Below are 13,165 nucleotides of genomic sequence, written 5' to 3'. Positions count from 1 at the left end.
TTTTTAGTATGTGGGCTGCCAGCACAGCATGGCTGCTAACAGAGCGGTGTAGGTCTGTGCCCAAGAAGTGCACCTGGGCTGCTAAAGAGGAGCACAATGAAGCTAACTACTAGACCACTGGGGCTGCCCCAACATTAGATATACTTTTGAATTTTTTTTTTTTTTATAATGTGCATACTTTACTTTTACAGCTAAAACAGGAGGGGGGGCTTTTTCTACCCCCAAAGGAAGATTATCACATGTACCTGGTAGAGAACGTGCAAATTCCAATACACACTCATACAATCGTGCAATGCTATTCCAGTCATTAAGGAACATTTCAACCACTTTTCGACCACCAACAGGTTCAGATAACAGGTTTTCATATGTCAGATAAACATGCCGGGATGGTCCTACAGGATTAAAAGAAAAGATTAATAGCAATCAATACTGAAAAAATCCAGAAATACGCAAAGACAAAGTGTGTGAATCATCTCACCTTGCTCCCTGGTAGAAGTGCCATTAAGTGGACAATTTGCAAACACTAACTCTGCCACCCATGTGCGGTTATTTCTACCTTGTAATCGGAAAGTGCAATCGAGGAGAGAGCGGTCCAGAGCCTTTTGGGTTTCCTCATTTACACCCTTACAGGGAGGAATTCTGGTGATGAAAGACAGCATATAAAGTATACTTCACATCAAGAAAGACAAAAGCACAATCCACACAATGACAGGCAGGGTATCATGTTAGAGGTTCAGTTCAAATTCCACTACTAGGCACCTTCTGCAAAGGAAGGAGGCAATTCATGGCAATTCACAGCAATTAATAGCATTTAACCCATTCCCATTCACAGAAACATGGATTAGGACTCTCACTTTATGTTTGTCTTCATCCTTAATCTTTTTATGAGAAAAGACTACAGTTCTTCAGAATGAAAATCAAGGATATTGACTTTCTACAAAATCTACCTAGAACATCCTTAAGAAAAGCTAAGGGGAACAAAAACCTTGTAAAACCACTTTTCGATGGCGGGATGATATAGTAAAAAGAACAGGAGCTTTGGAGCCAAAGACCTGCACTCTCATTCTGATTCAGCCACATTTAACCTCTCTCAATTTCAGTTTCCCAACTATGAAATGAAAATAAATAATTACCTTATGAGTCACTGATTTTAAAATGGCAAAACACATATAGAGTGCTTATGGTGGCTGCTATAGCAGGTACTCGTATATGTTAGCTCCTCCTGGCAGTAAAACCAAGCCTTGATCACTAACTGCCATGATAAGATTCCAGGTTCATTGGGCCCCCCTTCCTCCTCCTCTGTAGATAGACAAACTCCGCATTGTGATGGAGTTTTACATATATTAACTCATTTAACATATATATTGTCACTTATATCTATCACATGTAAAAAGGAATGTATTAGCTTTGGTGTTTTAAAATACCTACCTATCCATTTTCCTCTTGCAGCTTTATGGACTATCTTATTTGTCGTAAAATGTTATGAGGTGATATGTTTTAGCTGTTAATGAGTTATTTCAGTAATGGATGAAATAATGAGATAATATATTATTTAATTACATGTTATGCTTTAACTCATAGGGAAGATGGGTTAATTCTCAGACTCGGTATAATTATCATCAATATCTAAGGCAAAAAACAAATATAATTGGAAATACGGCATCTTGGTTCAGTCCTCTTATTCAGAAGGCAACACCACCTCAATCTTGGCAATATTGACATTTTGGGCTGGATAAATCTTTGTTGTGGGGCTCTGTTCTGTGCAGCCCTGGTTTCTACCTACTAGACACCAGTAGCACCTCCCACCCGCTCTTCTCAGTTGATAATAACCAAAAGTATCTCCAAACATTGCCAAATGTCCCCTGGAGGGCAAAATCGCCCTGGGCTTGAGAACCACTGACCTAGAATAAAACACTTCAGAGAGCAAAAAAGAGACAGAGACTGCGGACGGTAAAAACAAAATTTGTAGGGGGGAAGGAAGAAAGCTATACAAGTTGCATAAAAACAGAAATAATGTAGTTCTGAAATTTTCTCAATTAATTAAAAATTCCACCACAGCTCCTCTTAAATGTACAAGTTAAGTTTGTCAAAAGTTAAATCTTTTATACTACATACTTTTTATCACTACCAGAAAGATTTCGTCCAATGTTATTTGGGGTAATTATTATAGAACTCATATACACTGCATATATGCTTCTCAACTTGATTGGTATCCTGAGGACTTCTGCCTGCCCCTACCCCTCAAAACATAAGCCTGACCCATAGGAGTTACAAAGCAGCCAATTCAGATAGATTTTTAAATCTTGACTTTGAAAATAAAAATGCAGTACACTATCTTCTTTAAAATAGGTGTTCCATGAAATTTATCTGGTCAGAAAATGCACACACAGAAGCCAGCCAGCATGTTTTCAAGTAAGAACCAAGGTACAAGTAAGACTCCTTTCAATTTATGCTGTCAGGGACAACACGACCCTGAAAATGCATTCTATGTCACTGTCTTAATCTATGATACAGATATAATTGGCTCTACTTCAAGAAACCTGCAAAATGTTTACTTGCTTTTAAGGTTATAAATGTAACAGAGAGAATAAAAATAAACTACAATTGTAACTTTAATCTTCCCCACATGTGAGGGGAAAAAACAAAAGGTTGCCCAAACAGAAATCAGACAAAATTGTTACAAATGCAAAATACTATTATATTTGCCAAAAATTAAGAGCTGAGGAAAATAAAATTAAGAACCTTATCTGAAAATTTCTACCAATTCAAAAAAGATTTTTGATCTGAACAGCTACTCCTGACTGATTTTTCTCCTATAATTCTGAGTACTGAACAAATTTAGGAACTAGGCTTTGGTCTTCTAGGGCAGATGTGTGTAAGCACTGCTCCTTTTTTGGCTGCCATGTGCTGTGTGTCAGTTTCATTCTGAGAGGTTTTACAAACATCAGTAACCACATTATGTCCAGGTGGTGCAAAAGTGGGGCGATCACTGAAAGTGCTAGTAAAAGAAGCGCATCTGTGCCTGCAAGGAAAGTGAAGAGGGTTTTATAAAAGTTGCACATGCAGATGCAGAAGGACTAAGTCACACAACTGACACAAGGTGAGTCACACAACCTGCAAAAAGAGCTGTGCCTATGCATTAATTGCATAAGCTACAAGAGGCAAAGAAACGCAATGGACAAGATGAAAAAACCTCCTGGGTGTGACTAGAGGACCAGCACCACCACCCATCACTGTAATGTTAGTTCAAGAGAAGGTGGGAAGTCTGCTCAAGAGCTCCAGACTAGGCAGTGTGAGCATGCTGCTCTTGAGACTTGTGTCGTTTGTGCTGGTGGGTCCAGGCCCTTTGTGAATCCGCACAAGGCACCGGTCCACGAACCTCAGCAATCTAAGGTGTTTACCAGGAGACACAGCAAGGAGGCCTGCTCAATAGTCTCAAGGAGATAAGTTGAACAAGAACAGAACAGATTTTTAGCAAAGAGAACAAAAATGTGCTCAATTTTAAAGTTTTGAAGTATCAACTTATATGCTCATCTAGGACTAAAAGCTTTTAAAAGAAGTTTCTGGGGGCCAGCCCCGTGGCTGAGTGGTTAAGTTTGCGTGCTCCACTGTGGCAGCCCAGGGTTTCGCCGGTTCGGATCCTGGGCGTGGACATGGCACCGCTCATCAGGCCACGCTGAGGTGGCATCCCACATGCCACAACTAGAAGGACCCACAACTAAAAGTACACAACTATGTGCCAGGGGACTTTGGGAGAAAAAGGAAAAATAAAATCTTTCAAATAGAAGAGTTTCTGAATATTAAATGCATTAAAGCAACTATCTACTAATTAGATCTATGCCAGATTTTTAATTTAATAAAATCATGGTTAGATATTTATCATTTACTTTTTCCTTCTTCATTTCTATACTTTACCCCCATAATGGACAGCATGTACCAGACAAACAGATATCTTTAATTTATCCATTTCTATATATTTTCCTTTTAAGTTTTTTTTTTTTTTTTTGGTAAGGGAGATTGTCGCTGAGCTAACATCTGTGCCAGTCTACTTCTATTTTGTATGTGGGATGCTGCCACAGCATGGCTTAATGAGCGGTGTGTAGGTCTGTGCCCAGGATCCGAACCCATGAACCCCAGGCTGCCGAAGCAAAGCACATGAACTTAACTACTACACCAGCAGGCCAGCCTCTCCTTTTAAGTTTTAAATAAAGAAAACAATAGCCAGGATATAGTAAAGACTTTCTTAAAAATTACTGTAAAATGAAACTAAAAAATATGAAGTGCTTCCTTCCTAGGTAGAATTATTATGAGTTCTCTTGAGTTCAAGAAGAAAGGGGACTGAAATTTCTTTCATAAAAATGCTGACAGCAAGATATTTTAAAACTCTTGCAAAACATGAAAAATATAACTAAAGAATAGAACACAAATGTTAACATCATCTAGTTATCCGCAGTTGCCAAGAAGAGTGAGGAAAAAAACCCTTAGGCAGAAGTAATTCAAAACCAAAGGCAATTAAATGAAAAGTATTACATTTTCCTATTGATTTCCATTCTAAGACCAGCTCTCCTGAAAACTTTCGGTAGAGACGGTTTTAAGATAGCAAGGAGGGGAAGCTATTCTAGCTCTTCAACTCTTTCTCTAAAGTGAGCACCATGACACAGGGGTGGAGTGCACGCTATTTGCCATTCCTTCCCATTTTCCACAGAAACAAACTGATTCCCAAGTAGCAAAAATTAAAGCCCCACTGGCTCGAACTGCAGAGCTGCCATTCTTGATAAATAAAAAATGCTTATATGATTTACGTTATTAAGTAACATCTAAGAAATAATGCAAATGCCAAAAAGAGAGAAAGGTTTCTCTCTTAAATGGCATGCTAGCTTTGCAAGTCCATCCTGGTCACCTCATATAGCACACAGACTGTGTTAGCTTTCCTCCTAAGCATTCTTTGACCCCTTGTCCTCTATCTGTTTAGAAGCAAACCCTCTGTCTCCTCTTTCCTCGTCATCTAATTTACTATCCCAGCTCAATTACTACCACCTTGGTAATGATTCATCTATTTCTCCTGCCCAGACCTGTCACCTGAGCTTGAGACACATCCTTGTCTTCCCAAAGGGATGTCTAGGCACCCCAAACTTAGCAAAGCCCCTTCAAACTCACATTCAATGTCCCTTATCTCAGAAAACACCACAATCATCCATCATTTGCCCAAGATAAAACAGAGTCATCTCTGCTACCTGAGTCTCCTCTTTCTTACCTTCGACATCAATCTAATCACCAACCCTTGAATATTTCATCCCCTAAGTCCTTGTGGAACCTTCTCTGGTCTAAGCTACCAACAACTCTGGTGTGAACCATTTCAGCAACCGGCCTTGCTACTTCAGTCTTGTTCCCCTCCAATTTATTCTCTATATTGCTATCAGAGTGAGCTTTCAAAACACCTATCTAATGATGTCAGTTTCCACTTAAAATCATCTGATGGCTTCTTATCACCATTAGGATAAAGTCTAAATTTCTTAAGGACACTTACAAAGCCCTAGCGGATCTGACCCCTTCCTACTTACATCTCTGGCCTCATCTCACCCAATTCCTGCCATGGTGAACTTCTTTCAGTTCCAGGATGGCGAGCTTTTTCTCACCTCCAAACCTTCACATTAGTAGTTACCCCTTCTGGTTAGAACGGCCCACTCCCACCCTAGCTCCCTCTCCTCTGGTAAATTTTCACGTATCCTTCAGTCAGAGTACAATTGGTACTTCCCTAGGGATAACCTTCCTGACTTTCGAACTAGCCCAGAACTCCCTGCTATGTGAACCCCTGGCATCCTGAAGGGCCCCATCAGAATTCAAGCCTGATACATAGTTGTACTGAGTAAACATCTGAGGAATGAATGAAATACAGAGGAAAGACATCCTAAAATACCAAGTGGCGCTGGATCTCCACTCAGCAGGGGAAAGAGAATTCTCCCCCAGATCTTAGAAATGCTATGCAGAAATCTGTGACATCCACAGGTTCTGAACTCTGCTTTATGCTGTCTCATGAAAGGAGAGGATTAGCTCTGGCAGTCTGGCTGCAATGTGTCTGGCGCCAAGTGAGACACACGACAGGGACTTACTTCAATAAGCGAATTGCGTGGCTGAAGCCATCACCTTCCATTTGCACCCCTTGATGTGGAATCTCCAGATTGGACAACTGGAAAGAGAAAAGTACGGTTATATCAGACCACCAATTTTACAAAGGAAATTACCTTTTCTAAGTACTACTGTCTCTATTCTCATGGCATCTGTTCTAGGGCCACTGTGTCCCAAAGTTACAACATATTAGTCATGAGCATTGTCTCACATCATTTGATTTCCTGGGAAACTACATAAAGTCCAGTGAAAATCAAAGATGACCCAGAGCTTCTAGTTAACAAAACACCTCCACAGGTGGCAAATATTCAAAGTTCAGGAGAATTTACCTAAATTTTATATCAAGCCAAAAGCAGTCAGAATCAATTCTGGTGGTTCTAAATGAAACTGTAAAATAAGATTGGTTTTCTTGTGTAATTCCATTATATTTGTTCAAAACAAAGTTTGAGTCGCTCATATCTCACTTTTAATCACAAACAGTAGTTTTTAGTTTCTAACTTTTCTGGAATACATTTCTATTTTTAACAATTAAACTATTTCCTGCATGAAACCAAAGAAGAAGGGATTCCTGACTTATTCATTTATCCAATGAGGTATCTTACCCAATTGAAGGATTCAGAAAGTGAGTTAAAAAGATGAATGCAGGCATAGCGCCTCAGACCCTACCAGTGGAACTACAGATTATTTAGGTATGACAGCAAGTCACTTGATCTACCAAAGAACTGCTTGCCTTTGGCAGATATTCCCAGGTCTTCTACGGCAGACTATTTATTTACACCTACCTTATTCCAGACAGGATTTAAGGCAACCCTAAGTATTTGACTGAGCCCTGCTTTTTGGGTCTGGGAAGAGCAAAGATTTGGGAAAATAGCTGCTAATCAAATAGGCAGTAGGGGTTCAAATTCAAAGGCAGCGAAGCGTGGGAGGGCTCAAAAGTACTACCTCCATTCTATGGATCAGAGATATAAAGATCCCTGGTAAGATTAAATTTGGTTACTCACGTCTCACTATAAATTACTTTAAGCAGACAATGTGCTTGCTGCTGTCTTTAACATGCCTTTTTCATTGAGAGAAGGAAAAGGTGGTTAGTTTTTAAGAGCTTGATTGAGTTCAATACAGTACAGGCATACCTCGGAGACATTGCGGGTTCGGTTCCAGACCACCGTAGTAAAGTGAATATTGCAATAAAGTGAGTCACATGAATTTTTTGGTTTCCTAGTGCATATAAAAGTTCTCTTTACACTATATTGTAGTCCAGTAAGTATACAATAACATTATGTCTAAAAAAACAATGTACATACCTTAATTAAAAAATACTCTATTGCTAACCATTATCTGAGCCTTCAGTGAGTTGTAATCTTTTTGCTGGTGGAGAGTTGTGCCTTGATGTTGATGGCTGCTGACTGATCAGGGTGGTGGTTGCTAAAGTTGGGGTGGCTGTGGCAATTTCTTAAAATAAGACAACAACGAAGTCTGCCACATTGATTGACTCTTCCTTCCACCAACAATTTCTCTGTAGCATATGATGCTGTTTGATAGCATTTTACCCACAGAACTTCTTTCAAAACTGGAGTCAATCCTCTCAAACCTTCCTGCTGCTTTATCAACTGAGTGTATGTAATATTCTAAATCCTTTGTTGTCATTTCAACAATCTTCACGGCATCTTCACCAAGAGTGGATTCCATGTCAAGAAACCACCTTCTCTGCTCACCCATAAGAAGCAACTCCTCCCCCGTAAAGTTTGATCGTGAGATGGCAGCAATTCAGTCCCATCTTCAGGCTGCACTTCTACTTCTAGTTCTCTTGCTGTTTCCACCACATCTGCACGCACTTCCTTCACTGAAGTCTTGAACCCCTCAAAGTCATCCATCAGGGTTGCAATCAATTTCTTCCAAACTCCTGTTAATGTTGATATTTTGATCTATGAATCACAAATGTTCTTAACAGCATCTAGAGTGATGAATCCTTTCCAGAAAGTTTTCAATTTACTTTGCCCAGAGCCAACAAAGGAATCACTATCTTTGGCAGCTATAGCCTTATAAAATCTATTTCTTAAATAATACAACTTCAAAGTCGAAATTACTTTTTGACCCATGGGCTGCAGAATGGATGTGGTGTTAGCAGGCCTGAAAACAACAGTCATCTCGTGCACATCTCCATCAGCGCTCTTGGGTGACCACGTGCATTGTCAAAGAGCAGTCATATTTTGTAAAAAATCTTTTCTGAGCCAGAGGTCTCAACAGTGGGCTTAAAATATTCAGTAAACCATGCTGTAAAAGACGTGGTGTCATCCAGGCTTTGTGGGTCCATTTATAGAGCACAGGCAGAGTAGATTTGGCGTAATTCTTAAGGGCCCTAGGGTTTTCAGGATGGTAAATGAACACTGGCTTCAACTTAAAGTCACCAGCTGCATTAACCCCTAACAAGAGAGTCAGTCTGTCCTCAGGCATTGACTTCTCCTCTCTAGCTATGAAAGTCCTAGATGACATCTTCTTCCAATGGAAGGCTGTTTTGTCTATACTGAAAATCTGTTTTTTAGTGTAGTCACCCTGATTAATCATCTCAGCTAGATCTTCTGGAAACTTGCTGCAGCTTCTACAGCAGCACTTGCTGCTTCCCCTTGCACTTTCATATCACGGAGACGGCTTCTTTCCTTAAACCTCACGAACCAACCTCTGCTAGCTTCAAACTTCTCTTCTGTAGCTTCCTCACCTCTCTCAGCCTTCTCAGACATGAAGAGAGTTAGGGCCTTGCTCTGGATTAGACTTTGTCTTAGGAGAATGTTGTGGCTGGTTGATCTTCTATTCAGAGCACTAACACTTCCTCCATATCAGCAATAAGGCTGTTTCACTTTCTTATCATTCGTGTGTTCACTGGAGTAGCACTTTTAATTTCCTTTAAGAACTTTTCCTTTACATTCACAACTTGGCTGTTTGACTCAAGAGGCCTGGTTTTTAGCCTATTTCAGCTTTTGATATGCCTTCCTCACTAAGCTTAATCATTTCTAGCTTTTGATTTAAAGTGAGAGACTTGCAACTCTTCCTTTCACTTGAACACTACTTAGAGGGACCATTGTGGGGTTATTAATTGGCCTAATTTCAGTATCACTGTGTCTCAGGAAATAGGGAGGCCTGAGGAGAGGGAGAGAGATGCCCATCGGTGGAACAGTCAGAACACACACAACATTTATTAAGTTCACCATCTTACATGGGTGTGGTTGGTGGTGCCCCAAAACAATTACAATAGTAACATCAAAGACCACTGATAACCATAACAAATATAATAATGATGAAAGAGTTTGAAATATTCCAAGAATTATCAAAATGTGACAGAGATATGAAGCGAGCAAATGCTGTTGGAAAAATGGCACCAATGGACTTACTTGAGGCAAGATTGCCATAAATCTTCAATTTGTAAAGAAAACTGCAATATCTGCAAGGTGCAATAAAACGAGGTCTGCCTGTACTACAGAATGTTCTTACACGTCCTACGTGTGCAACAGACAGAGGAGGAGGAGAGAGAAGATGTCTGTCTATAGGTGTTAGTCTATGTGGGCACTACAAAGACACAAGCTTTTGCAATTTCTAGCCTGTGGGAAGGGGGAGAGAAGCATTACATTGCCCCTGGGTACCATGTAGCCTCCCTTCCCACTGCAAAGGTAGTAACTGAATGACATTCATGTAATCAATCCACATGGACAATGAAAAAGCCCAAGAACATGGTCAAGTAGATAAGAAACGTAGACACTGTACAGTTTAGGAGCCATGGCCAGTACCCAGACAGAGGACATTCATCAAGCTCACAGTTCTAGGAGCTGGGACATCGAGGACATGAGTTTTATTTTAGGTGCCTGTTTCTGGGCTTGGATTTCTCTGGGCTCTTGCTGCTCTTCACAATTTCACACCTTATCCTCTGCCTTCAGATCCTGAAGCCCTATAAAGCAGGGGTCAGCATATAATAGTTCATGGGCCACATCTAACCCACCGCCTGTTTTTGTAAATAAAGTTTTATTGGAACATAGCTATACTCATTTGTTTAAGTATCAACCATGGCTAGTTCACACCACAACAGCAGATCTGGGTAGCTACAATAAGAGACCATATAATCCACAACACCTAAAATACTTCCTATCCGGTCCTTTACAGAAAAAGCTTGCTGATCCCTGCTCTAAAGCATGAAAGTGTTTTCAACAAGTCTTCCCAAGACTATCGTAAGCTCAACTGAAATAATCCACTTCCACATTTCCAGGTCTCTTCTTCACTCACAACAATTTACAGAGGCGAAGAGTCTTACAAAAAGTAAAACTTTAAAGTAGAGGGAAATAATTAAGGTTTAGCGTATTGCTTTTAAGGGCTGCTGATCCTTGGCCAAAGCCTTTTCTGGAAATATAAAAATACAGGTTCTGTTACCTCCCTTTAGTTTCATGTTTGGGGATCATGCTGGATATCACAACCGTGTATCCTTGAAAGATATTAATTTTGCAAGTCTATTGCTTCTTCCACGTGACAAAAGTAAAAATTTAGTTTAATGTTCTTTCTGACCTGCTTGACAGAAAGGAACCCAATTTTATTAGTGTGTAAAGCAATATGTATGGCTTCACCTAAGCCACCCCTTTATCAACTAACCATCTCTAAGTGAGTTAAATAACGCTCCTACTAAGAGGTATACAAGCAGATGTTAATTCTCAAAAGTTGTCCTTTTTTTTTTTAACTGGGAAGAATTTACTTTCCATTTTCATAAAGAGCAGAAGGCCTACAATTTGGATTCAGAGAGATAAAACAATTTAAGTCATGTTTTAAATGTATACCATGAGATACTATGATTTCAACCCTACCCCTCCCAAAACAAACAAGATCACAACCATTGTGGTTCTCCTAACGGAACCTATGTAGCTTTAGCAAGGCATTTTAAAAATTACTCTTTCATTTAGAGTACCCAAAATTGTTCCCAACAATTACCTCCAACCGAAGTCCTACAAACGGCATATTTGTATCACACATAGCGACAAAGTGAGCTAGGATTTTATTGAAGGCACACATTTCTCCTGATCGTTTGGTTTTCTTGGGTTCTACTGGACATGGATCATCAGACAACTAGAATTTAAGTAAAGAACACAAATGGGTAAAAAAGTACATGTGGTACAATTAGTTAAGGCAGTTAAACTACTGTAACAAAGCTCAAAGTTAACAAAAAAAAATGCTATTCATTCAACGAATATTTATTGAGCAAATATTGACGGAAACACTGGAAATACAGTAGTAAATATTGTGTATTTAATAAGTTCTCTTGTGGAAAATGGTATATAATTAATTACAAGACAAGCATTTTCAAGAAAATGTAGACAATTGTTACTTAAACCTTATTGCTGCCCAGTCTCTTAAAAATCATATCTAATTCTTTCCCATATTAAAAATGGTTAAAGAACACAACAAAGTTAACATACACAAATTCTGTGGTCATTTCCACATGTGATCATACCTTGCGCTTGGTACCAGTTCTAGGCTGTTTCCCGGCTTTTGTACGAAAAACTACCTCCTGGATGTTCTCCTTGAACTGCTGCAGTAGGAGTGCCATGACGGGGCTGTCCTCGCGATCTGTGGCATTCACAGACATGAAGTAGTACTTGTACAACAGCTGTGTGGGTTTATTTGGAACCTCCAACATCTCCACAACCTAACAAGGCCCAAAGCAGAAATGAGACTCAGAGAAATAAGAAGTGTTGCATATTTTCCTCCTTATATCAAGTAGGGCTCAGAATCATAAATCTAATGTAGATGTCTTTTTTCTTTAAACAAGGACAAATCGATCATGATGTCCAAAAAGCCCACATTTGTAGTAAATATATAATTTGCTTTCTAAAAGATCAGACTAAAGAAGAACACTAAACTATACCATAAACTATACCAAATGGGACATTGAGACTATCAGTATTAGGTGTTCTTCATAGTCATTCCACAGCTTATAAACTGAAAACATTGTATGCTTAAGTCCAGCAGCTCTACTAGATCTTCTAGAATGGTATCTATTTTAAATTGCCCTGCAGTCTCCCTTAACCATTAAAACATCTTAAGAATTCCACTACGACGGCAGAGAAAAATGACAGCTCTCATACTTGGAAGGATATAAAAATAAACTTATTTTTTCAAATGAAAAATCTGGTAATGTGAGGATAAGGATAGCAACAACATCAACAATAGGTTAACATGACATAGAGCTTGCTATGTGTAATGTCCTGTCCTAAGAACTTGACAGATGTTAACACATTTAATCCTCCTAATAACTCTGTGAAGTCAGGATTATTATCTTCATTTTTCTGATGAGGAAACTGAGGCACAAGAAGATCAGGGTACTTGCCCAAGGTCTCAGAACTAAGAAGTGATGGACTCATGCTTTGATCCCAGAAGACTGGCTCCACAGACTTTGCTCTTACCCACTAGACTAGCTTACAAAGTCTGCCTAAAATTTAAGAAAAGTCCTCCAAATACTTTAGTGAGAGAAATAAATGCCACTGGACAAGGCTCTTAACCAACACACACTTTCCTGTCTCCCTTCCTGCCTCCCTCTCCCCGCCCCCATTCTCTTCAGGAAATTCTTTGGTCAACACCTCTAAGTGTCACACTGATGGAAAAAGACGACTTGAAAGTAAAACGGACACTTCACCAAAGGATATATGGATGGCAGTTAAGCACATGAAAACACATTCAACATCATTAGTCATCAGGGCAGTGTAAATCAAGACTGTAATAAGATACCACTATACATCTATCAGAATGGCTAGAATTTAAAAAAAATTACACCACCAAGTGCTGGCAAGAATGTGGAGCAGCTAGAACTCTCATGTATTACTGGAAGGAACGCAAAATGGTCTGGCTACTTTAGAAAACAATTTGGCGGTTTCTTATTTAAAGTTAAACATACACTTAACCATATGACTCAACAATCCCACTCATAATTACTTATCCAAAAGAAATGAAAATTTAAGTTCACAAAAACACCTATATGCAAATGCTTATAGAAGCTTTATTCATAATTGCCCCA

At 39.3% G+C, this 13,165-nt stretch overlaps 1 protein-coding gene across 3 annotated transcripts in view; it reads right to left on the bottom strand.

Annotated features, from left to right (window-relative positions):
* The window catches only part of MED14 (mediator complex subunit 14), a 64,250-nt gene that overhangs the window by 23,085 nt on the left and 28,000 nt on the right, over nucleotides 1–13,165 (bottom strand). For all 3 annotated transcript variants that reach the window (XM_044763010.2, XM_044763011.2, XM_070502651.1), the window contains exons 14-18: nucleotides 11,606–11,800; nucleotides 11,086–11,220; nucleotides 6,111–6,187; nucleotides 479–639; nucleotides 246–392 (exon numbers count right to left, since the gene is read on the bottom strand). In XM_044763010.2, the coding sequence (XP_044618945.1) occupies nucleotides 246–392; nucleotides 479–639; nucleotides 6,111–6,187; nucleotides 11,086–11,220; nucleotides 11,606–11,800 (715 nt within the window). The remainder of the gene's footprint in view (nucleotides 1–245; nucleotides 393–478; nucleotides 640–6,110; nucleotides 6,188–11,085; nucleotides 11,221–11,605; nucleotides 11,801–13,165) is intronic.

This window comes from Equus asinus, chromosome X (assembly GCF_041296235.1).
Source record: "Equus asinus isolate D_3611 breed Donkey chromosome X, EquAss-T2T_v2, whole genome shotgun sequence".
Taxonomy (NCBI): domain Eukaryota; kingdom Metazoa; phylum Chordata; class Mammalia; order Perissodactyla; family Equidae; genus Equus; species Equus asinus.
The sequence above is the reverse complement of the archived record's forward strand: the minus strand, read 5'-3'. Positions and strand labels throughout refer to the sequence as shown.